Source organism: Acanthochromis polyacanthus, chromosome 11, assembly GCF_021347895.1.
Source record: "Acanthochromis polyacanthus isolate Apoly-LR-REF ecotype Palm Island chromosome 11, KAUST_Apoly_ChrSc, whole genome shotgun sequence".
Lineage (NCBI taxonomy): Eukaryota > Metazoa > Chordata > Actinopteri > Pomacentridae > Acanthochromis > Acanthochromis polyacanthus.
This window is the reverse complement of record NC_067123.1, coordinates 7,287,469-7,313,669: the sequence shown is the minus strand read 5'-3', so window position 1 is coordinate 7,313,669 and position 26,201 is coordinate 7,287,469. Positions and strand designations below refer to the sequence as shown.

General features: G+C 38.0%; 2 protein-coding genes across 2 annotated transcripts in view; both read right to left on the bottom strand.

Annotated features, from left to right (window-relative positions):
- Positions 1-26,201, bottom strand: part of LOC110963615 (uncharacterized) — a 68,614-nt gene that overhangs the window by 36,724 nt on the left and 5,689 nt on the right. The window contains exons 4-12 of the mRNA XM_051955605.1: positions 24,856-24,939; positions 24,215-24,742; positions 19,893-19,966; positions 19,623-19,772; positions 18,591-18,751; positions 18,181-18,340; positions 17,888-18,082; positions 15,747-15,906; positions 989-1,041 (exon numbers count right to left, since the gene is read on the bottom strand). Coding sequence (XP_051811565.1) covers positions 989-1,041; positions 15,747-15,906; positions 17,888-18,082; positions 18,181-18,340; positions 18,591-18,751; positions 19,623-19,772; positions 19,893-19,966; positions 24,215-24,742; positions 24,856-24,939 — 1,565 coding nt within the window. The remainder of the gene's footprint in view (positions 1-988; positions 1,042-15,746; positions 15,907-17,887; positions 18,083-18,180; positions 18,341-18,590; positions 18,752-19,622; positions 19,773-19,892; positions 19,967-24,214; positions 24,743-24,855; positions 24,940-26,201) is intronic.
- On the bottom strand, positions 6,542-15,114 carry LOC110963616 (uncharacterized). The gene is made up of 6 exons (XM_022212062.2): positions 13,651-15,114; positions 11,077-11,173; positions 9,810-9,905; positions 7,883-9,553; positions 6,815-6,865; positions 6,542-6,555 (listed from the first exon to the last, which is right to left on the bottom strand). The coding sequence occupies exons 1-4, from the start codon at positions 13,704-13,706 to the stop codon at positions 8,345-8,347; spliced, it is 1,458 nt and encodes a 485-aa protein (XP_022067754.2). The 5' UTR covers positions 13,707-15,114; the 3' UTR covers positions 6,542-6,555; positions 6,815-6,865; positions 7,883-8,344.

Sequence of the window (26,201 nt, the reverse complement as noted above, 5' to 3'; positions counted from 1 at the left end):
ACGACATGAAACCAAACAGACACAAAAACTTAGACAAAAAAGCTACAAAGTGACAAAAATGGACCAACAACACAAACGAGACAAAAAATGACAAGTGTGAAACAAAACGACAAAAAACAAAACACAAAACAATGAATAAAGGAAAACACAAAATTATTAAAATGAGAGGAAAAATAAGAGAAACAAAATAACAAAAACATGAAACAATAAAAGTCTGACAAAAAAGACAAAACATGACAAAACGTGGAAAAAATGAGACAAAATGACAAAAAAACAATGAGCAATACAGCATCATATTTTATATAAAAACAACTTGTATTTGTCTAGAAATTATTTTAAATTTATAGTTTTACAAATTTACAGTTTGCAGTTAATGTCTTCTCTGTAACTTCTACACTTTAAAAAGTCGTTCACATGTTTGACACCTCTGAGTTAGAGCATAAAAACAAGTAGAACTTACTAATCCACAACTGAAATATTTTATTCTTTAATTGATAACACTGCTGGAGGTTTACTGGTTATTTTTTCAACATTTATTTCACCCAAAGGAGTGTTGAAACATCTGTGAGGAAGTATATATTACTACATTTATAAATTAAAGGATACTTACATAATAAGCATTTAATCACTCATTATCATTTTATCAAAAATCAGGTATTAATATCAAACATTTTCTGGCTGCAGCTTCTCAATTGTGAGATGTTGCTGCAATTCTTTTGGATTATTTTATTATTTAAAATAATTATTATTTTAGTATTTTGAGTGTTATTAGAAAAAAATACCGACAACAAATCATTTAACAGCAAAACAACTCAATTGAATTTAGGATCATAGCTGTTAGCTTTAACAATGCTCCTTTTGAGTTGTTTTGTAAAATGCTGTATTTCTTTTACTGTCATCAATTAAAACAAAAAGTATTTTACATCGACACATTGAATATTTCTACCGTTGCTCCATGAAGTCAATCTATTGCACAAAATATACTCACAGTGTTTGACTGCTTGTCTTTTTTCCTCTTGGACTTAAGTGAACTTTTCATTACTAAAAAGAAAAAACAGAAACGTGATTAGTTTTACTGCATATACAGATACTGTACATGAGTTAACAGCATCTTCAGTTATTGTTTCTCAATTAAAACCCGTCGGTGGGTTTGAAAGGCAGGTTATTGTTTTAGAAACTGTTAAAATTACACCATTTATCAGAACCAGATGCTGTGAAAAGAGAAATATTCAGATTTTTAACATACTCATCTATGACATGCCATTTGGTTGGAAAACTTCACCAAATCTAAGCATGAATCTGTGCTATTCCACCAGAATCACTTTATTTTACATCTCATTTAGAAATTCACCTAAAATAAACCGATCACATTAACTACATTCTATAAAAAAATAAAAGTTCTCTGCATGTGACTGCATGCAACATTAGTGATTCAGCTGTAACCAACAATCATGCGGAAAAAAAAATGAGTTTGAGACTTTTCCACTGAACTGCAGATAAGAGACAAGTATAGAAATGAATTAAAAATGCAGGTACTAAACTATCTGTAGTATGTAGTATGAGGAGACATGGTTTTGTACAGTACTGGTCACACCTGCAGATGCTCTAAAATGTTGTACATATTGATTTAAGTTGTTTTTTTAAAATGTATTTGAAATAAAGAAAAATCACATTTTTGCCCTTTTTTTGACCCTCATGTTGTCTTCAGGTCAAAAATGACCCACCACTGTTTAATAGCATGGGAAACCTCCTAGATGACCATTTTTAACATGAAATTTAAAGACTTTTCCTTAAGTGACTCCAACATTAGAAAAAGTGAAACATTGGGTTTTTTTTCATTTGTATTTTCATGAAAGCTGCAAATCAACAGCGTGTCTTCGGGTCATTTTTGACCCACTAACTAAAAATTACACTCACACAGCACTAAAACACACACACCTCTAAAACCACGACACACACACACCCGGTTTTGTTTCCCCATGAGGTGGACTAACCAGAAGGCTCCTGGAGGGATCCACCCTGGTTCAAGATGGTCTAGAGACACCTTTTTAACGCCCACATTTAAAAAAAAAAAAAAAAATTGCTGTGAGGTTGAAAATCACTTAAAACTTCAAATACTCACATAAATTTTAAACGTGAATTTTTTGTCGCACCGGGGACCTGTCACCTCAGTCAGACTTTTAGCCCCTCGCCACCCATTTTATGTCTGTTAGTCTCACAGAAGTAGAGACAAGCAGTTTTTCAGGTCTCCAGTGATGGTGATAGAATTAAAGAGAACAGCATCTCATGTGACTATTAGCAGGATCGTTCTTCTCTGTAAGGAAGTGTTACTGGAAAAAAGACTTTAAGGCTTCTCAAGTCAAATCTACTATGATTTTATTTTTGTCCTTCATCTTACTCATAAGTAACCATTAGGGATGTTACGGTACACTCAACTCACAGTTCAATAAAATTTACGATACGAGGTTAACGATCCGATTTTCTCACATTTCTTTAACAGAATGAGCTTGCAGACAAATTATGACTGAGAAAAATTCCTTTATTTCTCAGAGAAAAAACATTTGAGGTAGGGTGTAACAAAACAAACTATGCAATGAATGCATATTTAAAAAATACACACACACACACACACACACACATACATATATATATATAAATAAAACTACAAATTATATTTTATCTCTAAGAAAATAAAGAGAATCCCTTTTCATTTCTGAGGTAGGGTAAGCTGTGCAATACAACGCATGTTCTCTTCTGAAAAGTGCAACTGAAATTAAATTTTATCTTAAACAAAAAAATAAACTGGATTTTCAAAATAAATCCCACATCAAAATAACTAAATGAAAACTACAAATGAAATCTCTTCAACTTCAGTACTTCAGCAATGTTTTCCCCACTGTGCGTTTCAAAAAGAGGCCGAGTGTGAAGAACAGGGTTTGCCATTTCCCACTCGGCAATGATGGAGATGTATCTTTGGGTCGTCCTGGAGGTCCAGTTATCTGTTGTGACGGAGACGCTATCTGTCCTGAACCACCTTTGCTTTGGTTTTACCGTAAAGCACTGGCATCCCCGTCTGGCTGAAGTGCAGGCGTGATGGGATGCAGTATTTGAGCTCCAGTGTTGACCAACAGCTGAAATCCTTTCAACAATGGAAAATGGCTTCATATCTTTTGTTATGAAAACACAGACGCACCTCGTAATCTCCTTGGCCCTTGCACTGGTTTGAGTGAGTGGGGCAGCGAATCCACTTGTCACGTAGAGACACATGACATCAATCAAAGTAAACTCAAAAGTAGTTTAAAAAGGGCATTGCAATTCATATTTCATCTCAGCCGATTTGAATCATGACATCTTAGAAATCAGAACATGTGCATGAGCACATTCAAGAAACAAGAGTAATCTATTTCAAAGAAACTCTTTTGGCATTTTCACGCCAAACAGCAGTGATATAACTCATCTTTTCTAATACACACGTGGACAAAATTGTTGGTACCCCTCAGTTAAAGAAGGAAAAACCCACAATTCTCACTGAAATCACTTGAAACTCACAAAAGTAACAATAAATAAAAATTTATTGAAAATTAAATAATCAAAATCAGCCATCACTTTTGAATTGTTGATTAACATAATTATTTAAAAAAACAAACTAATGAAATAGGGCTGGACAAAAATGATGGTACCCATAACTTAATATTTTGTTGCACAACCTTTTGAGGCAATCACTGCAATTAAACCATTTCTGTATTTGTCAATGAGCGTTCTGCAGCTGTCAACAGGTATTTTGGCCCACTCCTCATGAGCAAACAGCTCCAGTTGTCTCAGGTTTGATGGGTGTCTTCTCCAAATGGCATGTTTCAGCTCCTTCCACATATGTTCAATGGGATTCAGATCTGGGCTCATAGAAGGCCACTTTAGAATAGTCCAACGCTTTTCTCTCAGCCATTCTTGGGTGTTTTTGGCTGTGTGTTTTGGATCGTTGTCCTGTTGGAAGACCCATGACCTGCGACTGAGACCAAGCTTTCTGACACTAGGCAGCACATTTCTCTCCAGAATGCCTTGACAGTCTTCAGATTTCATCGTACCTTGCACACTTTCAAGACACCCTGTGCCAGATGCAGCAAAGCAGCCCCAAAACATTACTGAGCCTCCTCCATGTTTCACCGTAGGAACAGTGTTCTTTTCTTCGTACGCTTGGTTTTTGAGTCTATGAACATAGAGTTGATGTGCCTTACCAAAAAGCTCCAGTTTGGTCTCATCTGTCCAAAGGACATTCTCCCAGAAGCTTTGTGGCTTGTCAACATGCATTTTTGCAAATTCCAGTCTGGCTTTTTTATGAGTTTTTTCCAGCAGTGGTGTCCTCCTTGGTCGTCTCCCATGAAGTCCACTTTGGCTCAAACAACCACGAATGGTGCGATCTGACACTGATGTACCTTGGCCTTGGAGTTCACCTTTAATTTCTTTGGAGGTTGCTCTGGGCTCTTTGGATACAATTCCAACGATCCGTCTCTTCAATTTGTCATCAATTTTCCTCTTGCGGCCACGTCCAGGGAGGTTGGCTACTGTCCCGTGGGTCTTGAACTTCTGAATAATATGAGCCACTGTTGTCACAGGAACTTCAAGCTGTTTAGAGATGGTCTTATAGCCTTTACCTTTAAGATGTTTGTCTATAATTTTTTTTCGGATGTCCTGGGACAATTCTCTCCTTCGCTTTCTGTTGTCCATGTTCAGTGTGGTACACACCTTTTCACCAAACAGCAGGGTGACTACTTGTCTCCCTTTAAATAGGCAGACTGACTGATTATGAGTTTGGAAACACCTGTGATGTCAATTAAATGACACACCTGAGTTAATCATGTCACTCTGGTCAAATAGTTTTCAATCTTTTATGGAGGTACCATCATTTTTGTCCAGGCCTGTTTCATTAATTTGTTTTTTTAAATAATTATGTTAATCAACAATTCAAAAGTGATGGCTGTTTTTGATGATTTAATTTTCAATAAATTTTTATTTATTGTTACTTTTGTGAGTTTCAAGTGATTTCAGTGAGAATTGTGGGTTTTTCCTTCTTTAACTGAGGGGTACCAACAATTTTGTCCACGTGTGTAAAAGATGGTAACCTACCTCACATATAGGTAAAAAGTCACCTATATTATAACAGGTACGTGTTTGCTTCCTTTGTAGAATCTGGAGATTTCAACCAGTGAAGCAGCGAGGACAGAGCCGAAGGAGAAAACTAACTATACACTGGGCCTCCAACATCAACACGTGTCAACAAAATTAACAGAACATGTTATCTCAGAAATCAGAACATGTGCATTAGCAGATTCAAGAACCAAGTGCAATCTGTTTTAAAAGAATTCTCTTTTTTGGCACTTTCATGCTGAACAGCAGTGATACGGTTCTTAATGTAAAACTTCACAGGTGTTCGGCTTCAATTTTTGAAAGCATCTAGTGAAGCCTTGATACAGGCAGCAATCAGACTTCATTGGTACTTTACCACAGTCTCCGAAGGATTTCAGAGCTTTTTCCACTGAGCAGACTTCACTCTGTGTCCCGCTCCTCTTCTTTGAGGCATCTATGAAAGAAAAGAGGGAGGAAAAATACAGTTAGGAGTAGAGACAGGTAATTCGACTGCAAATAAAGGTCTTTGCCACTGATTTGTTGGGACTCTGTAACTAAAGTGAGATAGAGTGTGGCCGAGACCTGCTCTACATAGAAACTTCTTTGAGGTAATTTTGTTACAATTTGATGCTACAAAAATAAAATGTGATTTCATAACATTTAAAAAGTGACATTTTGATATTAAGACAAAGACAGCACCTGTGACCTATTATTCTCCTTCAGCACTTGCACAGACTGGTGCAGTACCACTTATGTATTTCACATTGTAGAATAAACTGAGAATTTAAACGGGAAGTGGTGTGCTGTCTGGATTCACTGACAGAGACTGGAGCATCCAAAATCCCTGATGTTACCTTCAACTGGTCAAAAACCAGATTTCTCTGCCATGTTTAAGTAAGCAAAACTAAGTGTAATAGTTATGTATGCGGTGTTTGAAATACCTGTTTGACGGCCATCATCGGCAGTCTCATCAGGTCTCAAATCAGTATATCTCGAGGATCCTGTTAAAATAAGGAATTATGTTGATTACTCTTAATGTTAACTCAAAAAACTGACAGCTACCTGGCCACAAACCTTCACCGTCTGAAAGAAAGACAGTATTAGTGTATTAAATACCTATCTGAGGGTCATCGTCAGACTCAGGAGGCTGGTTTTCTGTGCCTGAGGATACTGTTAAAGGGATAATTAATATATTAATACAAGACAACTGCTAACTGGTCACATATTTACTGTCTGAATGAAAGCCACCTATAGTGAGACTTACACACATCTGATCATCATTGTAACAGTGCAGTTCATATGGGTCTGTCTGAGAGAAAACGTCTTTTTATTTCTGACAATAAGCACAACATATAGTGCAGGAAAAGATACCTGCTTGATGGTCGTCACTGTCAGACTCGGGTTGTTGCCTCTTCTTTGAGCCTGGGGATCCTGCTGAAATAAGGAACAATGAAAAAAAAACTGAGGTAAATTCTCTATCGTGTTTTGGTCACACATTGATACTCTCTTTCTACTTGTGGCTTTGAATTTAAAGCATCACATGATTTTTGAATGCTGAGCAGCTTCTAGCTTAGAGTGCTCTGCAGTGATGAGAGAGGTGCTAATCAGAACCTTTAGGTGTTTGTCATCTACTGTATTTTACTGAAACAGGGCACGTGATACCTAAGTGCCATCACTCTGGCCTTTGGTTTACCTTTAGTGGCAAGTTCAACACTGCCAGGCCCATCATAGTCTTCCAGTCCTCCTGTCAAAAGAACACAGTGTATAGAACAAAACTGTGGAATACCAGGAGAAACAATCATGAGAAAAATCAACGAACTGCAATACTGGATATGGGAAGTGTACTATATCTCTTAGCTGGGCTTCCTGGTTGACAGAGCTACTGCATGAAGAAACAAATCTTGGAGGAATGACAGAACTCTCAACTCCTTTATCGTCTCCCAGTAAAGAGGAACTGTTATTGAAATTATTGTATTTGGTGATTGAATGCTCTTATTCACTGTAATACTGTGTGATGTGTGCCAAAAGAGGAACAAGGACAAGCTGGTCGCACAGGAGTTAGCAGGACAACAAACCAGTCCTAACCGCCTGCCTGTAGTGAACTAGAGAAAACACATACCAAGATGTGTAGCTCATGCTTATGTACCAGTATAAAAACTATGCTATTTTCCACCTTCACCAGTCACCTGTCCAGACTGTGCTCTGTTCATGTCGATTCCTTGCACAAGTAAAACTTTGCTTTGACTGGAGAGACAAATGAGAATTAATTTGGAGAAGTCAGGACTCCACTGAAGAATTCTCCTGACAGGAACATATGCTACTGATTTGTACCACTGAGTCAACATAATTTAAAAAAAAAATCTGATAATGATGTGGCAGTGTTTTGGAGCCGAATTCTACCAACACAAAAACTTTAAAATTATTGATGAAAAACCAAGGATTCATTTCACATCATCCTATACTCAAGACCGTAACTCAAGTGCTGCTCCACATGTTGCAGCTGGTAAATATCAAAGTCCAGCCCACTACGGTCAGACACAATGACCACATAATGTCTGATCTCAGATTAGCATGAATCAGAAGGTCAGCTGTATGTAGCTGAGACACTAGCCCTCTGAAGTAGAGCCCAGTTCGACTGCCTCCATACGCAGATTTTTGGTTTAATTTCAAAACAGCAGTTAATATATTCCATTCAAAAGCAGTTGGTAGCATTTTCTTTTGTACAGACAGCAAACTAGTGTATCTTTGGTGTATGAAATACCTGACAGATGGTCGTCACTGTCAGACTCTGGATGACATTTTTTCTTGGAGCTTGAGGATCCTGCAAAAAAAGAAACGACAAATATATCAATATAAGGTAATAATATAAGATGGTAACACCTTCACTGTGAACGATTTTAGAACGGTTACATGTTCGCTTTCTTTACAGAATCTGGAGATTTCAACCAGAGTGAAGCAGTGAGGACAGACAGAAGAGACAACAGAGGAGAAAGAGAGGAAAGACAACTAACGAACATGATGCATAAAGGTTAGTATGTTGTGTTGTTAGAGCTGTCACTGTCATACTCTGATTTATACTATTAGAATTTGCTAAATAATAAATGATGTGTTTCTAGGTGCTTGTATAAACAAAGTATGTCCTTGTTTACATAAACACAAAAGAGTTCTGTATAAAGGATTCTTAGTCAAGCCATTAAAACAAAAATGATAAACTGTCATATGATTAATCATAATGAACACAATTCTTGTACAACTCACCTGATGAGAGAGACACATCCCATTTCTTCTCAAAAAGACCCCTAGTCCTTTTCAGGTTGTTAAGAAACTCTTCATTGCCCGACTCTGCCATCTGTGCCTCACACTCAAGAATGTCTGCAAGTTTCCTCAGACTGTAACGGAGCTTCAGAGCTAATGATGGAGTTTTAAACATGTTTTTCTCCTCATCAAATCCAGCCACAGCTTTTACTGCCTCGATCACAAGATGAAAGTTGGAGGGCACAAAGAAGTCTTTAAGGCATTTCAGACCTCTTTTCTGGGACTGCTGGATCAGTCGTCCTACTTCGCGCATTTTTTGTCTTATGTATTCATGTTTGGTTTTGTCGTGTCCATGTTTAGCATAAAGATGTTCAGCTAGTTTCAAAATGCTTTTCTCTTTTCTTACAATGCTCTTGATTTCATCTTTGTGCATGGCATTCACTAGCTCCCAAACTTTTTGGGTAACACCATCAGGAACAGGTTGTACAAAGGGTGACTGGATACAATTGTTGCCTGGCTTTGTACTGCTACATGTTTGTGAAAGCCTGCATGTGGACATGTGTTTCTTTAATGTTTTTCTTTTCAAAAAAGCTTCACAATTTATGCAATGCATATAATCACTTGTTTTCCCTGGTTTTGCAGGTTGATGACCAGGGACTAGTGTGCCACTGCCATTGTTTAGGACCTCATTATTGTGCGCACGGTTCCCTTGGTTCCTGATGAGGTCAAAGTGCATTTTACGTTCCTTTGATTTCAAAGGAAAACTTATAGCTTTAGCTACAGCAGGTTCTCTGCTGTGTTTTCGAATTAAGTGTCTCGACATTTTATGACAGTTGACAGGACAGAACAAGCAATAATGGGTTTTACTGTACACTCTGGCACCATTATGCTTTTTTTTCAGCTTCATTACTGAGACATTATCCTGTCCTGTGCCATCACTTTTTTCACTTTCTGTTCGCTTCTTTTCTTCATCTACAGAAGTTCTGGGCTTTGTCTTTGTTCTGCAAGTCCTCTTGGTCAACAATGGAGCTTTGATAGGACCAGGTACTTCTGAACTGCCTTCATCTGCAGAGTCTTTTGCAGGGACATACTCATCATCATTGCTTTCAACGCAGCTGATGGATGCTTCGGAACCATCAGATGTCCTTGAGACCTGTTTAAGGTATTCTTTGGTAAGCTAAAAGAAGAAAAAACATTGCCCAGATTAGAAAATCTTAAAATGCCCATGATACACTCTTAAAACCTAGACAACTTAACATGACAACCAACCATGTGTTTTACAGGGAAAGAGTTAGCTTTGCATGGTCAAGAAAAACAAGATGGATACAGGGTCAGTGAAGTGAATGCCACTGAATATTTTATTTTCAGGGTGACTCATTTTAAAGCAATGTTAACTTTGATGTTAACTTTCTGATTTCAGAATGCAAACTTACCAGTACACCGTCGGCTCTTCTCAAGGGTGGTCCATCTGGGGCATCACACCTTGAGCTTTCAGGGGTACATGCATCGGCTGAGTCTGAGTTCAATTTCTGAGGACAAACAGCATGTCTCAAAAGAGGACCAATTTTAAATTACATTAAAATTAAAACACTGTTCTGTGGAGAAGCTTTAAAAAGACCACCATACTGCATTTCATCAGGGCTATACTAAACTCTGACATGATGTTACAGGTAATGACTAATCCAGATAACAATAGTGTAAGTTAAATGAATAATCAGTTCATAAAAATAATTTTTAACCTTATTTTCTGTGATCAGACATGTAATTTTGTCAAAATTTATACCTGACATGTTTCGATGAAGCCTTCCGTCTTCATCAGAGGTGTCACTAGGTGGTGTGTGACGTAGTTAAAAACCAGCTAATGTTCACTGGGGCGGTGTCGACCTGTCGAATTTTGACAGGTCGACACCGCCCCCCGCTGCCCCCTCGCCGCTGGAGGATGTCGCTCCATGTGTGTGAAAGTAGGAAGGCCCCCTCATCCCAGCTCAAGACCGTTTCGGCCCATTTCCTGATCTCCACTGCCTCCATTGTCCAACACATTGAGCAACATCCTCCAGCGTCGAGGGGGCAGCGGGGGCCGGTGTCGACCCGTCAAAATTTGACAGGTCGACAGCACCCCAGTGAACACCAGGCGGTCACACACCACCTAGTGACACCTCTGACGCAGACGGAAGGCTCCGTCAAAACATGTCAGGTATACATTTTGACAAAATTACATGTCTGATCACAGAAAATAAGGTTAAAACATTATAGTAACTTTAGACACTATGAATTTCATTGGATTAGTTCATAAAAATGATATATTCTGGCCATATCTGCAGATGTAAGATGCAGTGGTCGATATTTTCTTCTTCCATCACTGAGATTCTCTGTAAGAGATGTTTGCCTGCAACACGCTATATGGCAATGTCTGATTCTGGGGTTTGTTTTTATAACTCACTATTTGTGTTGCGTTCATGCAAATCTGTGCCATGTGGAAGAATCCTAAGCATTGCCCAAATGATGAAAAACACTGCAGCTAAAAGTGTGATGCAGCACAATGAAAACGTCTATATAACTACACAAGTTTTCTATCATCACACACATAAATTGTTGCAAAGCCTAGCAGATATGGTTTTGTTGTTATATCACATTAACAGTATATATTCCCAACAAAATCGTGGCATTTAAAATCCCAGTTACTTCCACAGCTGATGGTACCTGTGTTTGGGAGGGTATGTGCTCGGCTAAGCATTTTCCATCATGCGCTTTCGAGCGACGTAAGTGTGCCTTCAACCTCGAGTGGCATCCTGTCTGTCTGCAGCAGGTGAAACAGAGTTAATCCAGTTGATGCAATATTTGATCAATAAATGCACATTTTTAGCGAAAATATCAACAATTTCAGAGGTGAGTTATGAGGACTCTAAACACTGTTATAAGTTGGTCAATTAAAAAAAAAAATCTATCTCCTGTGAATATGAGGGAAAAAGTCTGTGCTGAAACCTAAAACAAGTGAAAGAAAGATCTCCCTCCCTTACATGGGATATTACTGAGATGATGTACTGGCAGAAATGAAGCTCCTATTAGTCTACCAGTGAAAGTGGAAAGAAGTTTTTCCTTGAACTTGCACTACTTCTGCATATTTTGTGCTACAGAAACCATTAAACTGTCACTCTGTTCAGCTCTTTTAACCTATTGCTATTTTTACTATTACTCCTACTATTATTACTACACCTATTAGTACTCCTATCACTGGTGTAGTCCAGGGTATACGGCGGTATACGGCGTATACCCACTTATTTTTCAGTTAGCATTGCGTATACCCACTTCTAATGGTCCCGGGTGCGCATCATTCAGTAATATCTGTTTGCCAGGTAGCCCTCTTTTCCTTAAGGATGATGAAGCCATGAACAACCCTCCTCTGCCTGTAATTGGCTGGTACATGCTACCTTCACTGATTCGATTGGTTAACTTTAGGGATGAGCCAATCAGAGGCAGAGTAGGGCGGGTCATACAGAGGAAAATTTTGCTAACACCTCTGTGGCACTCCAGTTGATTGACAGGTCTGCTTGAAAGATGCGTGGAAATGCGAGAAAGTCAGAATAAACACCTTTCAAGTGAGTGGCACGTATCGAGCGAACCTACTTTCATGGACGATATAATTCTCAGGTAAGTTTTAAGGTGGTTTCCAAATGAATCATTGTTTTAAACTACTGGCAACATGACTGCACATTTCAAGGAGAGGATATTTTGTCCCCAGTGGTTAAAGCTGCATTCAATTCCAGCCATTTTCAGTACAAAAAAATCGCTAATATTCTATTTGTAAATAAAAATATGATGAGAAATACAGGGAATATTGGACGCGCATCGCGAGGTGCATTTCCTCGAAAACGACCTATTCGTGGAGTATATACCGTCTTCAAGACATGTTTTGGACAAAATAGTTTACTGGCTTGTTTCGTCTGGATGTCCAAGGTTGGATTATGACCGTTTTTTGTGGAATATTTTCATCTGTGTGTAATAATGAACCCGGAAATGTGAGTCGCGCTGTGTACGTTGAAGCCGTGTATAGAGAACGGATGGATGGATATTTGTTGTTTGTCGGACAATTGTGTTTATATTACCCGCTGTGGTAATCACATCTGAAAGTGGTTTATACCGGCGGATTCATGAGAATCTAAGCTTTCCATCGGCGTATAGTGTTTGTATAATCGCGTTTGCAGTTTCAGACATTTAGCAAATTGTTTATGCAGATCTCAAAGTGTACCACGGGCGGGACACTGAAGCGCAACTGAAGCGCAACGGGTTAAACTGAGTGTCGGGCCGAGTCTGACTAACGTTTTGAAAGGCTAACGTTATTCTAACGTAAGTCTGAAGGTAGCTAGATTGGGATAATGTGGGAAAACCTCAAGGCTGGTAGTTGATTTTAAAGTAAGTAAAAACACAAGAATGGGGACAGGTAGTTTAAGATTCGACCTAAAACAATATTGAGGTTTTATTCATGATGAAATATGAACAAGGATGCACTGTCAACTTCATATTTTAAGTATTTTATTTAAATAAATGTTCAAAAGTAACTGAAACACCATGTTTGCCTCATGATAAATACATGTTACATTAATCCAGTTTGCTTGCGTGACCAGTAATAACTACAAATTGCTCCTAATCAAGTCATGATAATTTTATAATAGTGGGCAAGTAGAAATGACTGAATAAATTGAATAGAGTAGTCTTCTATGTCACTGTTTCTAAAACAGGGTGTTTTTCTGGACTAATTAAAAAAAAAGATGAAAATTAAGAGTATACCCACTTCTCCAGGGACCACTACACCACTGACTCCTACTACTATTACCGCTACTCTTACTCCTATTACTAAAAGTACTACATTATTACTTCTACTACTATTATTAGTATTACTGTAACTACTAGTATTACAACAACTACCACTGCTGTCTTCCATTTTTGCCATTTTTTCAGTTTTCACGTTTTAACATTACACTGTGACATTCTTTTACTTCACGTTTGTAGCAGTGCCAGAAAACAGCCCTTTACCTTTATATCATCCCCATCCCGACATGTCGGCTCCCTTTCCTTGCTAACTAACTAGCTAGTTGACCAGCATATGTTAACAAGATAGCTTATGTTAGCATGAGCAACCCTGCCGTGCTAATAACCACACTGAGTTGAATAAAAATAGTAGCATGAGATGGAAAAAAACTATACACAACTCCTAACCTCGTTACGCCCCTATTAAAACCGTGTGTGTAATTAAAACCGTAACTTTTATGTACTTACTTAGCTTCCATCTCTTTATCGGTGGACAGTGCTCGTCCCTTCTCTGCTTCTCTCATCTTTCGGCTTCCACGTGGTCTTCCTCCGACGGTTCAGGACGTCTGTGACTGAACGTCGTCACGTAGTGAGAGCAGGACGTGGTCGCAATGGGGACCGCTACAATCAGGAAAGGTGTGTGTTCCTCTATTACCTCCGAGTAGATGCCGGTACATTCCTTTCCTGAGTTTAGCGGTCACGAAGACGATCGCGCCCATTTTCCATGGCCGCCGGGGGAGCAGCTAAAGTCAGAGAAAGCGTGTGTTTCTCCCATACCTCTGATTCTGTGCAGGTACTCTCCTTACTAACTTTAGCTGTCCCCACGGCGACTACCCTCCATTCGGAAACGACATGGCGAAGTTGTGTTAAGTTGCTGTGAAGGAAAACTTAGCATTTCCTGTTGGTGTTCCTTCACAATAAAGTGTTCCATCAGCGAACGAGAGGGAGACTTTTATTATGAAGTAAGCAACAGGAAATCTCACATTTCTGACACTAACTTAGCAGAGCTTCATTCATGGAGCTTTACTTACGTCAAAACGGGTTTGGTTACGCAGTGTTAAAACATTTTCTCCTCACTCATCCACAACAAATCTCAGGTTTTAACAGTTAAAAAAAATGAAACATTTCTTGAAAGCATCGTTTACTAATGGGGGATGAGTTCAAACATTATGAAGGTTCCTGCAGATGACAGCACCACCAGTTTTCTCTTTGCTCAAGCCACGAGTTTTCAGTTTTCAGTACCCAGCAGATCATAGATCAGTTTTTTTTTTCAGACATCCAGAAGTAACAAGGACTGTAAAACAAATACTGTGTGCTGCACCTGTGAGAAATACATTTGTAAAGCCCATGCACACACACTGGCATACTGTCTTACATGTGCCAATTAGTTTAATATGTTCTTCATATTTTTGTTTTGCATCTATTATTTTTATTTTATTCTTATTATTGCTGTAGGTTTTGCACCTTGTGGGTTCAAAAGATGTGAGAAGATTAGTATTTTGTTGCTGAGTTTTGTAGTTTTCCCATTCTATTGCACAGTATACAGCACACTGTTGTTTCCCTCCAAAAATGCATTACAAGTGACTTTCTGTACATTTATGGTACTTTTTTTAGGATATACAGTGTGAGCCATAAGTTTTCACACATAGGAAAATGTATAATGTATATTTTTATGTTTCAGATAACCTAGAAGATGCATTTGATGGTATCTTTGGGGGCATTTGAAAGCCATCGTGTATCTGGTGTGTCTCAAGGAAGCGTTGTAATAGCGTTGGTATCTCATCAATGCTATTACAAGCATAACTTCAACTGCGCTAATGCAAATTCATCAACAGTGGAAACTGATAATGTGTTTTTGAAACAATAGTAATCATATAGGGCACATTATATAAAAAATAAAAACGGTTGTCCAACATAAAATGTTTATTTTTCCTATATATGGGAAGTTATGGCCCACCCTGTAGAAGTACTAACTCTTGCTGAACAAATAATGTTTACCCCTGTACCTGTGTCCTTCAGCAGCAATACTGGAGATAATAAACATCTACTTAGTAAACAAAACATTACAACATGTATGATGTAATCAAAACGAGTGGCGTCTACTGATTAAATACTTTTTCTGCCCTCTGAAGAGAAAAAAAACAAACAAAAATCACAAAGTATGTGATGCATACAAGTTGTTTCTTCACGTAAAATAGATTTTTGGTTGAAAATTCAATTAAGGTACTCTATTTCAGAGGCTCAGTGGGGTCATTATTGAGGACAAGAGGAGTATATAGGATGTTAAGACAACACAAGGGTTAAAACATTTATGGCATCCTAAGTGCGTCATACTGCACTTAAGACATTTCTGAGTTCTTTCCACTTCTAGTCATGGCTCTTTTGTTTCCATAGAGGTGCATGACTTCAGATTGCAGTGACAAATTAACCAACAAATTAACCAACTGGAGGGAAAAACGCCTTGAAACTACTTTGAGGTTCAAAGGGCCATCAGGGTCCAAACACAAACTAAGGACTAAACGATGGAGATCGAGACAAAAATGCTGTTTGACAAACTCTTGTACCTTGATGATCGAGCAGAGTTGGTGGTCGCAGCTTGTAAGACGACACACAAGGCCGACAGCAGAAGAGCTCCACCACGTTTTCACTGCGTTTGTAAGTGATCATGTCGGACACCGTTTGAGGAGAGCGGCACATGGCACAGGGGTGGGAGGTGTCTATATTCTGCAGAACAACACATAAAGGAAAGTGTCAGCTTTGTTTCTGAATAGTTTAAGATGCTTTGGGACGAGTCTCTTACTTAAATTGTTCAATGTTGTTTTAGAACAAGAACAAAACTGTGCTGCACATCATTTCCACATATTCTGGGAATGCCCAAAAATTAACCGTTATTAGCATGAAATACATAAAGTCATAGAAACAATTCTTAATACTTACTTACCTTTTGATTATAAAACCGTATATTTGGGACACATTTCTCCAGAGGTCAAAAACATGAATAGATACGTACTCGGTATATTACTAGCTGCAGGGAAAAAAGCAATAACAAAATGATGGCTGACACAAGAAGAACCAACGACAAATAACTGGACAGACATAATCATGGGAACTTATAGGACAGAAAGAATAACCTTTAGAAGATGGATTCCTTTGTGCAACACTGGGAGGGATGGGTGAGATATGTAAGACCTTTAAAACCTGATTTTGATGGAGTAACTGCATGACTATGGTCTTAAAACCATTTAACTGAAGGACATGTTTTTGAGTTTTATTTACCAATTTATTTACTTTGAAATCCTGTATGCCAAGGCAATAACGAGCAGCTGTAAATGTTATTGTTGCTTTTTACATGTACTCTCTGGACGTATATAGTTTGTGTATATCTGTCTAATTTTTCATATGTTGAAATCTAAATTCTTTCAATAAAAAGAATTGGAAATTAAAGAACTGTGCTTTGTGCAACGACTCTGTCTTGTTCACATACACCGATCAGGCACAACATTCTGACCACTGACAGGTGAAGTGAATTACACAGACCATCTCTTCATCATGGCTCCTGTTAGTGGGTTGGGTATATCAGGCAGCAAGTAAACAGTTTGTCCTCAAAGTTGATGTTAGAAGCAAGAAAAATGGGCAAGCGTAAAGATTTGAGGGAGTCAGACAGGACGACTGAGTTAGAACATCTCCAGAATTGCAGGTCTTGTGGGGTGTTTTTGGTCTGCAGTGGTCAGAATCTATCAAAAGTGGTCCAAGGAAGAAACAGTGGAAAACTGGAGACAGGGTCATGGGACACCAAGGATCACTGATGCACATGGGGAGTGAAGGTTGGCCCGTGTGATACGATCCAATCTGGTGTTTGTTCATTTCCTCTACAATTAGTTTTGAGCATCAGTATTATGTGATGTATCACAGATTGAACAGCAGTTAAGTGATGCAAAATGAACACAAAAGATGTAAAACAATCAAAATGTGACAGAAAGCAATCAAAATTTAACGCAAAACAGCCAAAGTTTGATGTAAAATGAACAAAATTGATTCAAAATTACCAAAACTGATGCAAAATGAACACAAAAAGATGCAAAACAACTACAAAATGCAACACAAACTGATCATAATGTGACAGAAAACAACCAAAACTTGACACAAAACAATCAATATGTGATAGAAAAGACAATACAGACTCAAATTAAAACTCAATTCAGGATAGGAAATAATTGTTCGCTACAACCCTGCCTGTATTATCCTGTCTTTCTTATACTGTCAGCAAATAACATGAAAAGACCAAAGCCAACAATCATAAACATACATAAACTGCACAGCCTCATGTCTGATATTTATTCCCTACAGGTGTTAATAGGATCTAAACTTTAGTTTTTGCTTCCAGATGTTTGCAGGAGTTTTTCCTCTCAGTAAATTAAAAATCTGCAGCATCAGACAACAGCTGGATTTATATAAACGTCCCCAAAGACAGAGTAGCGGTTTGGTTTTTGGGGATTTAAACAAATTATTATTAGACACAGTTATGAGATTAATCGACAGATTAATCGATTATTAAAATAATCGTTAGTTGCAGCCCTATGAGAAATATTATATTTCTCCTGTATTTTCTGGTATCGACCAGAATTTGTTCAAAGTTTCTGGTGATTTTAGACCGGTACTGTGTACATTTGTTGAAGTGAAATCTTGTATTTTTGTTTTTCTGCACCTTTGTGAGCTCATCCAGGCATGTCTTTGTGCAGAGGGCTTTGATTTCAGGCTCCAGCTTCAGTAAAAGAGGTTTGTCGTCGCAGGTCCTGCTGCAGTTCTCACAGATCAATCGGTTGTACTTCTGGAAACCCTCCAAACAGGTGTCGCTGCAAAACCTTTGCACAGTTTCGTTCAGGGTCAGCTCGCATGTGATCTGTGGAAGATGACGACACAGAAATGGAGAAGCTTATGGGCTATGATTAACAGTTTTTTTTTTTTTTTGATTGGACAGAAATATGTATTTTTGCTTACAGTGCAGGGATTGTTGCACATGCTGCAGAATGACGGTGGAGTTTGGGGAGAAACAGGACGACATCTGAAATCCCACAAACAGTCCGGACTGCAGAAATCCTTCATAGTTCCTTTATTGTCCACAGCAGCCATGATGACGTCCAGAGGCTGAGATATCGCCCTTGCAACGAGGAGGAGGAAGGATGAGAAACATGGACAAGATCAACACACAGTTAATATAAAAAAGGTTAAAATTATCCACATAGTGTTAGAGCAGCAGAGACAGTACCTTCAGGTTTCAGCATCTAAATCCCACCACAGACAGTTTACTGATGCATTTAACAGCATGTTTTCAGCCCCCAGTTACTTTAATCTACACTGAGCAGCACTTATGTAGCCCTGTGAGAATCTGTTTTGATTTTCAGACTCACCTCTGACAGCAGTGACACGTCCTGGCAGCGGCTTTGTTGTGCAGAAACATTTCAAACAGGCAGTTTTTGGAGCAGAAGACGTCCTGGAAGCCTTTCTTCTGGTAGGCGGTTTGTCCCTTCATCATGCTCTTCTTGCAGTGCGAGCAGTTCATGTGCACTTCCTGACAAAGAACAGATAAACATTTGTTTAAGTGTGTTTTTGTTGGACGACCTACACTAGTGCATCTAAAAAAAAAACTAAAACAGAATAAAAAAGTCAAATTTTTTTGCATTTATTTCATAAAGCCAAACTATTTGTATTCATGACATGTAAAGTGAAACAGTTGAAGTCTTCTTTCATTTAAATTTTGATGATTATTGCTCATGAACAAATTTGAAATCAAGCATTCCAAAATATTAGAATACCACTCAGTCAAAAATTTATCAACTCAGTACTTGGTTGGAGCTCCTTTAACAGAAAATAATGCATCAGTGCGATGTGGCATGGAGGCAAACAGCCCACAATAATCAGATTTAAAGGGAAATAAAGGTTGATATATTACACTTTATGTGCAATAAGTGTAGAGTATATCAAAGTTGCTCTTTCTTAAATAACTGATGGAAAATATTAAAATTTTTCCACAGAATTGAAATTATTCGAGATACACTAGTATAATCAAATGCAAATAAACAACAGTCTTACAAATCAAAATAGAACTACATTAAAGGTTTCCTGTGGAGAGCATAACCTCTAATAAAGTTATGGAGCTACATTTTTTAAACCTATATGAGCAAACCATTGTTTTGCTCAGGCATTGCAAGTTGTGTGATGATTCTGACAGAGTGGCCAAACCACATCAACAAAAATTGTAAGATTAAATACATTTTCAAGCCATTTATAGGATGCTACAGATTTTATATGTGTTTTACGCACTGGTGGCCATCTGAAATCTGATGGAGTTGACATATATAGAAGGATTGTGGGAAACCGAGTCCATCTGAGGTATTAGATCGTCTACATGCACATTTTATGACACTTCTGAGCATCCTCACCTTTTCACTGCTGGGCTTGTGTGTGACCTCAGTGGGTGTTGAAGGTCCTTCAGGCTGTTTCTTGACATTATGGATATTCTGATCTTTCACCAGACTCTTGTTAGTCAAAGATAAGAACTGGGAAACCTGGACTGTAGTCCGTACCTTGTTCTAGATTTAAAGAACGCAAAACAAACGGATGCTTAATGATGCACTTTGAGGACTACATTTAACAAGTATGGTTCCAACTTTATCTTCTTTTCTAGCAGCGAACAAAACAAAGATACTCACAATGTCTAGTTTGGGGATCAATATCGTGAAGCTTTTCATCCCAGTCGGTGCTGTTGACAAGTTGTTCTTCTTTTCTATAAATAATGGAAACACACATGCATTTAAAACAAATTCATATCACAGTTCAGTTTTGTAGATGCAGTTCAAATGTTGACATTATATTAGGATGGACTGGCCCAAACTGTAGAGCTGTAACTAAGAATTATTTTCACTGTCAATCTGTCAGTTAATTTTTCAATAAACCAATTAATTGTTTGGTCTAAAAAATGTAAGAAAATGGTGAAACATGTCAATCGGTGTTTCCCAAAACCCAAGATGACAAATATCTTATTTTGTCCACCCAAAGATATTCAGTTTGCTGTCAGAGAGGAGGAAAGAAACCAGAAAATATTTACATTCAGAAGATCGAATCAGATAATTTTTTTACTTTTTTTTCTCTAAAAATTATTCCAACTCAGAAAACTGTGCTACTGGGTTTAAAGGGCATGTTGTTTTTGAAGAAATCCCAAAATTATACCATTTACCAGAGCAAGAAACTGTAAAAACAGAGAGAATTGTCATATTCGATCTTTGAACTACTTATCTATAATGTGTAGTTCTGTCTGAAAACCAAATCTAACATTGTCACGTTTTTCTGCTTGTCTCATTTAAAATTTGCCAAAAATTAACAGTTTGCTCAAATCAGATTCAGTGAAGACAAAAAAAAAGCGGTGGGATGTGATCAAAAAATAACTAATTAGACTTTTTAATTTATTGCATTTTTGTCCAATAGCAATATTTGACACAGTAAGACACGTTTTTCAATTCAAATAACTTTTGGTTGACAGTTGAATCAATGAATAGACATATATTTGTTTATAAATTTAAATTTTAATTATTATTAATATAATTTAAAAATTGGACATATAAAAAAAGTGATTTTGATGACTTAAAGCCTGGATTTAGTTATGTTTTTCCACTGTATGGCACATAACATCAGCATAAGTAGTTCAAGAACCTTCAAAAAGTTGAAAATTCACACATTCATTCAGTTTTCATAGTTTCTGGGTCTGATAAATTAAATGGTGTAATTTTGATTATTCTTATTTTAGTAATACACATTGTTTTTTATAAACAAAAATATAATTTTCAAAAACTAAAAGTTTATGGTTAAGGTATTAAAATACAGACATTATTATGGTTTAAGTTATTACTCTGTTGAAGCTTTGGCGGAGTAGCAACTTGAACATGTCTGTTTCATTTCCGTTTATCCTCATTTAATCATTTACTACATTCACAGATTACTGCAAATTCAAAGTGCAATTATATTCAACATTTGAAGACTTTTTGAAAACTCAAGCCATTTCAGTGTCTTCTAAAGTGGTCTATTATGGGATGGCTACACCGTTAGCTGTTAGCCGTTAGCAGGACCTTTGTCACTAACATTAGCTCAGGTGCTAACATTAGCATGTTTTACGTTGACGTGACACCGTCGGCTTTCAGTGCTGCCGTGATCAGAAAATTCTTTGTTTCACAATTTGCAAACAACAAAGCTTTTAAGTAACCTGACAACGGGTAGATTTTTAAAAGAAAACTTGTCTTGCTTCACTTTTCACCAAACTTTCTTAACTGACTCATTCCTGCCCTTCTTCATCATGGCTGGAAAACAGACTTTAGGTAATGATTAGCGCCACCTACTGGGCTGGAGTGTTCATCAGTGTAACTGGTGTGACAGAAAATAGGGAACTGACAAAGACACAATTAAATGCTGTATTTGTTTGAAGGCATTCTTTTTTTAGGTAATCAATTAATTGAAAGTAACGCGTTAAAGTCTCAGACCAAAAAAAAGTCTTTGTTTTTCTGCACAACCACGAAGCAATTAGTGACTCTCCTGCAACCAACAGTCATGTGACAAAAATTCAGTGACTAGACAGAGAGGAGACTAGCATGGAAACAAATTAAAATTAAAGTAGTAAACTATGTATTGTATGTACCATTCTTTCAGTATTGTTAACATCTGTGGACACTCAGAAAAATGTTGTACATGCTAAATCCTGTTGCTTTTCACTTTTTATGAGATAAACAATCAAAGAAATTCAACTTCTGTCTATTCTTTTATTGGGATAAATGGCATTATAGCACGTCCATACACTCATCTTCTCCTGTCTTGATTATCATAACTCCCTCCTTTCTGGCATGCCTGTAAAGCTCCTTGTCTGTCGCCTCCATCCAGCAGCTCGGCTTCTTGCATGTTTTAACAGACGACATCACACCTATCCTGGCTTCCCTCCACCGGCTCCCTGTTTGTTTTAGAATTGATTTTAAAGTTTTACTGATCACTTTTAAAGCTCGCTAGGGTCTTGTTTCAAGCTACATTAGTGATCTGTTGACCCTGCATGAGCCTGCTGGCAGCCGTAGATCTTCAGGTGGATCCTTCTTCCAAAGTCGAGGCTTAAATCTCAGAGTAACTGAAGTTTCTCCATCAGGACCTCAACTTTGGAATGACCTGCAGATTCAGTCTTATAAATTACTTCTGAAAACCCACTTTTATAGACTTGCTTTTATGTGAAGTTTACTTTCATCTTTATTTAGTTTTAGTGCTTTAGTCTGTGTTATATCCTGTTATTTTAAATGCTCTCTCTTGTTTTTTGCACTTTCGGCTGCCTGGTTCTTTAGTGTGATGTCGTCTCTTTAATTCTTTAAATCTGTCATTTCTTTACTTTTAATTTTAACCTTCAATCTTATTCTTTAATTTTCACACTGCCTCGTTCCCATATTTGATTTGAGTACTAATCTAGGTTAGCCTAGCCGCGCTAGACAACCCACGGCAACAAATTTAATTCTCTGCCAGGGTGGGTCTAGTTACCCTCCATAAGGCTCGAGGCTGGATTCTCCTAAAACTGGCCGGACCAATCACCATGAAGTGTAGAGTCAGAAGGCGGGCGTAACGAAGTGACGACAGAGGCGTGACGATTCTGACAGAAACAACCGGCGCACAATAAACAGTTCTCTTTCGACTCGGCTTTGGCCACAGCCCTTAAAGATTTGAAGCTAAAATTCAACTTGAAAGATAAACAAAGGACGGCACTGAAGTGTTTCATTGAGAAGAAAGACGTATTTGGACTTATGCCGACGGGATATGGCAAATCCTTAATACACCAGTTGGCTCCGTGGCTCCGCTGGTTGGGAAGCTAATGGGACTTAGCCACAATCCGCCGGCGCTCTAGGAACTACGTCAGCCTATTCGTTGCGTTGATTGGTTGTATACCTACCCAATTGCTGCAGAGGGATTTGATAGACAACCTTTTAGCCCGCCTCCCTCCCTGTCGAGCTTCCCTAGACCCTTGTGCCGTCAGAAACATGGGTGTAGCATGACTAGGCTAAATCTAGGTAATTATTCACTTAACTTCTTATCATTTTTAGTATTCATTTGAGTTGATTGCTCTGACTTGTTTCCTATATCTTGTTTGACTGTCTCTGTGTTTGAATGTCAAAGCACTTTAATAATCATAATACATTTTATTTGCAAGCGTCTTTCTTGACACCCAACGTAGCTTAACACAACAGAACTTTGTAAACGCTGTTCTTAAGGGTGCCGTATAAACAAAGTCATTATTATTATCATTATTATAAATGTGCCAGACATTTTCTTTGTCCTTCTTCATGGTTGTTCTTTTTCCACAGAGGTGTAGGACGTTTTATTCCAAATTTGTAATTAATAAATACGCTCCGCTTAAAACATCCCCCGCCTTATATATAGTACCTCTAAGTGCAAGAAATAATAATATATACTGGATGATACACCTACAAAATGATACATCTTCACTACAATTAAAAAAACAGTCAGGTCAAGGTCATACACCCCAAAAGGCACATCTACATTACCAACAGGCTTAGTGTGCGCAATATGAATGAAATCCCTCAACTAGTTTCTGAGCTATGATCCGGAAACCAAAAAATATTTGAAGTGCCTCACTATGACCTTGAAAATCAGGTCAAGGTCATACACCCCAAAAGGCACATCTATACTATATAGAGATGGCCTGGGTGCAATATGAATGAAATCCCTCAAGTAGTTTCAGAGATATGCTCCGGAAACGAAATGCGGACGTACGTACGGACGTACAGACGGACGGACGGACATACGGACGGACGGATGTGCCCACGCCAAAAATGTGTCAGTGTTAAATAGAAAAACAACCACCAACTGTCTGGGGTTCAGAGAGTTAATAAAGCATCAAAAACTGTTAATTTATTTAACATTTGACAACTAATTCGTGGTCCACAGAGTATGAACCGGGCTGACGGTGGCCCTTTCTTTAGCTCCACTAAATGTATTTTACCTGTATTTGAAGTTGAACCGCTGTGCTCCACGTCCATTAAGTAATTTTGTTGTTCATCTTCTCTGTCTGAATATTCGTCCTCCACGTCGTCCATCATCTCCTCAAACTCTCCATCGCTGCCGCTTTCGTTCAGACGAGACTCTTCCTTGTCCTCCGCTGTTGAATCTTTTCCATCCATTATCACAGGTTTTGTTGATGAACCATATGAGCCGTCATCATTTTCCTCATTTCTGACCTCGTCGTCATCGATGTCTATGTCCATGTCGAAGTCCACGTTCATGTCCTCATCGTCGTCGCTGAAGTAAATGTTTGTTTCTTCTGCTTTGCTGCGAGTCGTCTCCTCCGGTGTCTCAACGGCAGGTTTCTCCATCATGTCGGCCGGACGATCATCTGTCTCATCAGTTTTCTCCTTGTTCTGCTCTTTTTCAGGCTCCTGCTTCTTTTTCCTGCCTCGGCCACTTTTGTTCGAGGACGGAGCTCCACTTTTTCTCCTTTGCTGAGAAAAGAAGCCTTTTGAAGAGGACCGACCTGGAGGAGCAAAGGACAGGTTAGTAAATCGAGTGTCCACATTTGTCTTCTTCACTAAAAACTACAACAGACAGATCAAGACGTCAGCAGGAGAGTTTTTAAAAATCACACACCCGTAGAAGTTTCTGATTCCTCGATTTTCTCTTCGGCGTCGTCGTTTCCAGGACTGTCTGGATCCACAAATGGCTGCAACTGATCTTTATAGGAGAGTAAAAAAGATAAAAACTGAATATTGCAGTTATATTTTCAGTCTAAATGAACACGTTAACACAATGATCCCTGACAATCACAAAACCATGAACTTATTTTAAATAAAAAAGGTTCACAATTAAAGTTTTTTTAAAATGCAATTTAAAAGTTAATTTAAGCAAAACCTATCACTTAATTATTGCTCAGCTCTAAATAAAGAACTCATTATGAAGTACTTTAATTTCATCATGAGCTTCAGATTCAGAAAGGTTTTATTGCCAAGCAGGTTTTCACACACAAGGAAGCCGATTTGGTGTTTTAGTGCATAACAGTAAAACAGTAAAATACAGATTAGAAGGTGTTTCCAGTTGTAGGTATTAATACAACAAGACACACTAGAAAAGCATTCAGAGAGTGCAGTACTCCACCAAGGCTGCTCAGTCATATCATTTCTGATGACCAACTGATTAGATATTGGCAGTGGTGCAGCTTATAGTTTGAATCCACGAATTTGTTAAAGATTTTTGTACCATTGCAGGATAGCAGTACAGCATCACTGTAACCATGACAACAAGTGTACACTATATCAGCTGCCAGCTGACGATCACATGACTGCAATCCCACTACAAATATACCGCTGAGGACCACAAACTTTTTTAAAGATTTCATCCGTCTTAAATGATACGACTGAGCAGCCTGGATGGAATAGTGCTTTTCTTGTTATATTTACCTTTTGTGATATTGTCACATTGTCATTATGGGCAGTAGTTTCTACTTCTCCATTCTAGTCTTTTTGTAACAAAAAAAGCTTCCTTATTTTATTTCAGTAAAGTATCATATTTTTCTGCTGTATAGTATTTTATTTCACTATATTTTACGCAGTCTTCTACAGAAGCTTAATAACAAAGTTTAGAACAGCTTGGATTCAGAAATACTTTTTTTTTTCCTTTTTAAATTTATTAATGCATTGTTGTGATACTCAGCTGTCAAGAATATAAAGTGGAATGATTATAATAACTCAAATATATTTGAAATGCATTTTATTTAGGAAAAATCTAATCAGATTGTTAATCAGTATTAACACACTACCGTTTAAAAGTTTGGGTCATCCCGACAATTTCATGTTTCCCATGAAAACTCCCACTTCTATTCATGTGCTAACATAACTGGACAATGGTTTTCTAATCATCAATGAGCCTTTCAACACCATTAGCTAACACAATGTAGCATTAGCACACAGGAGTGATGGTTGCTGGAAATGTTCCTCTGT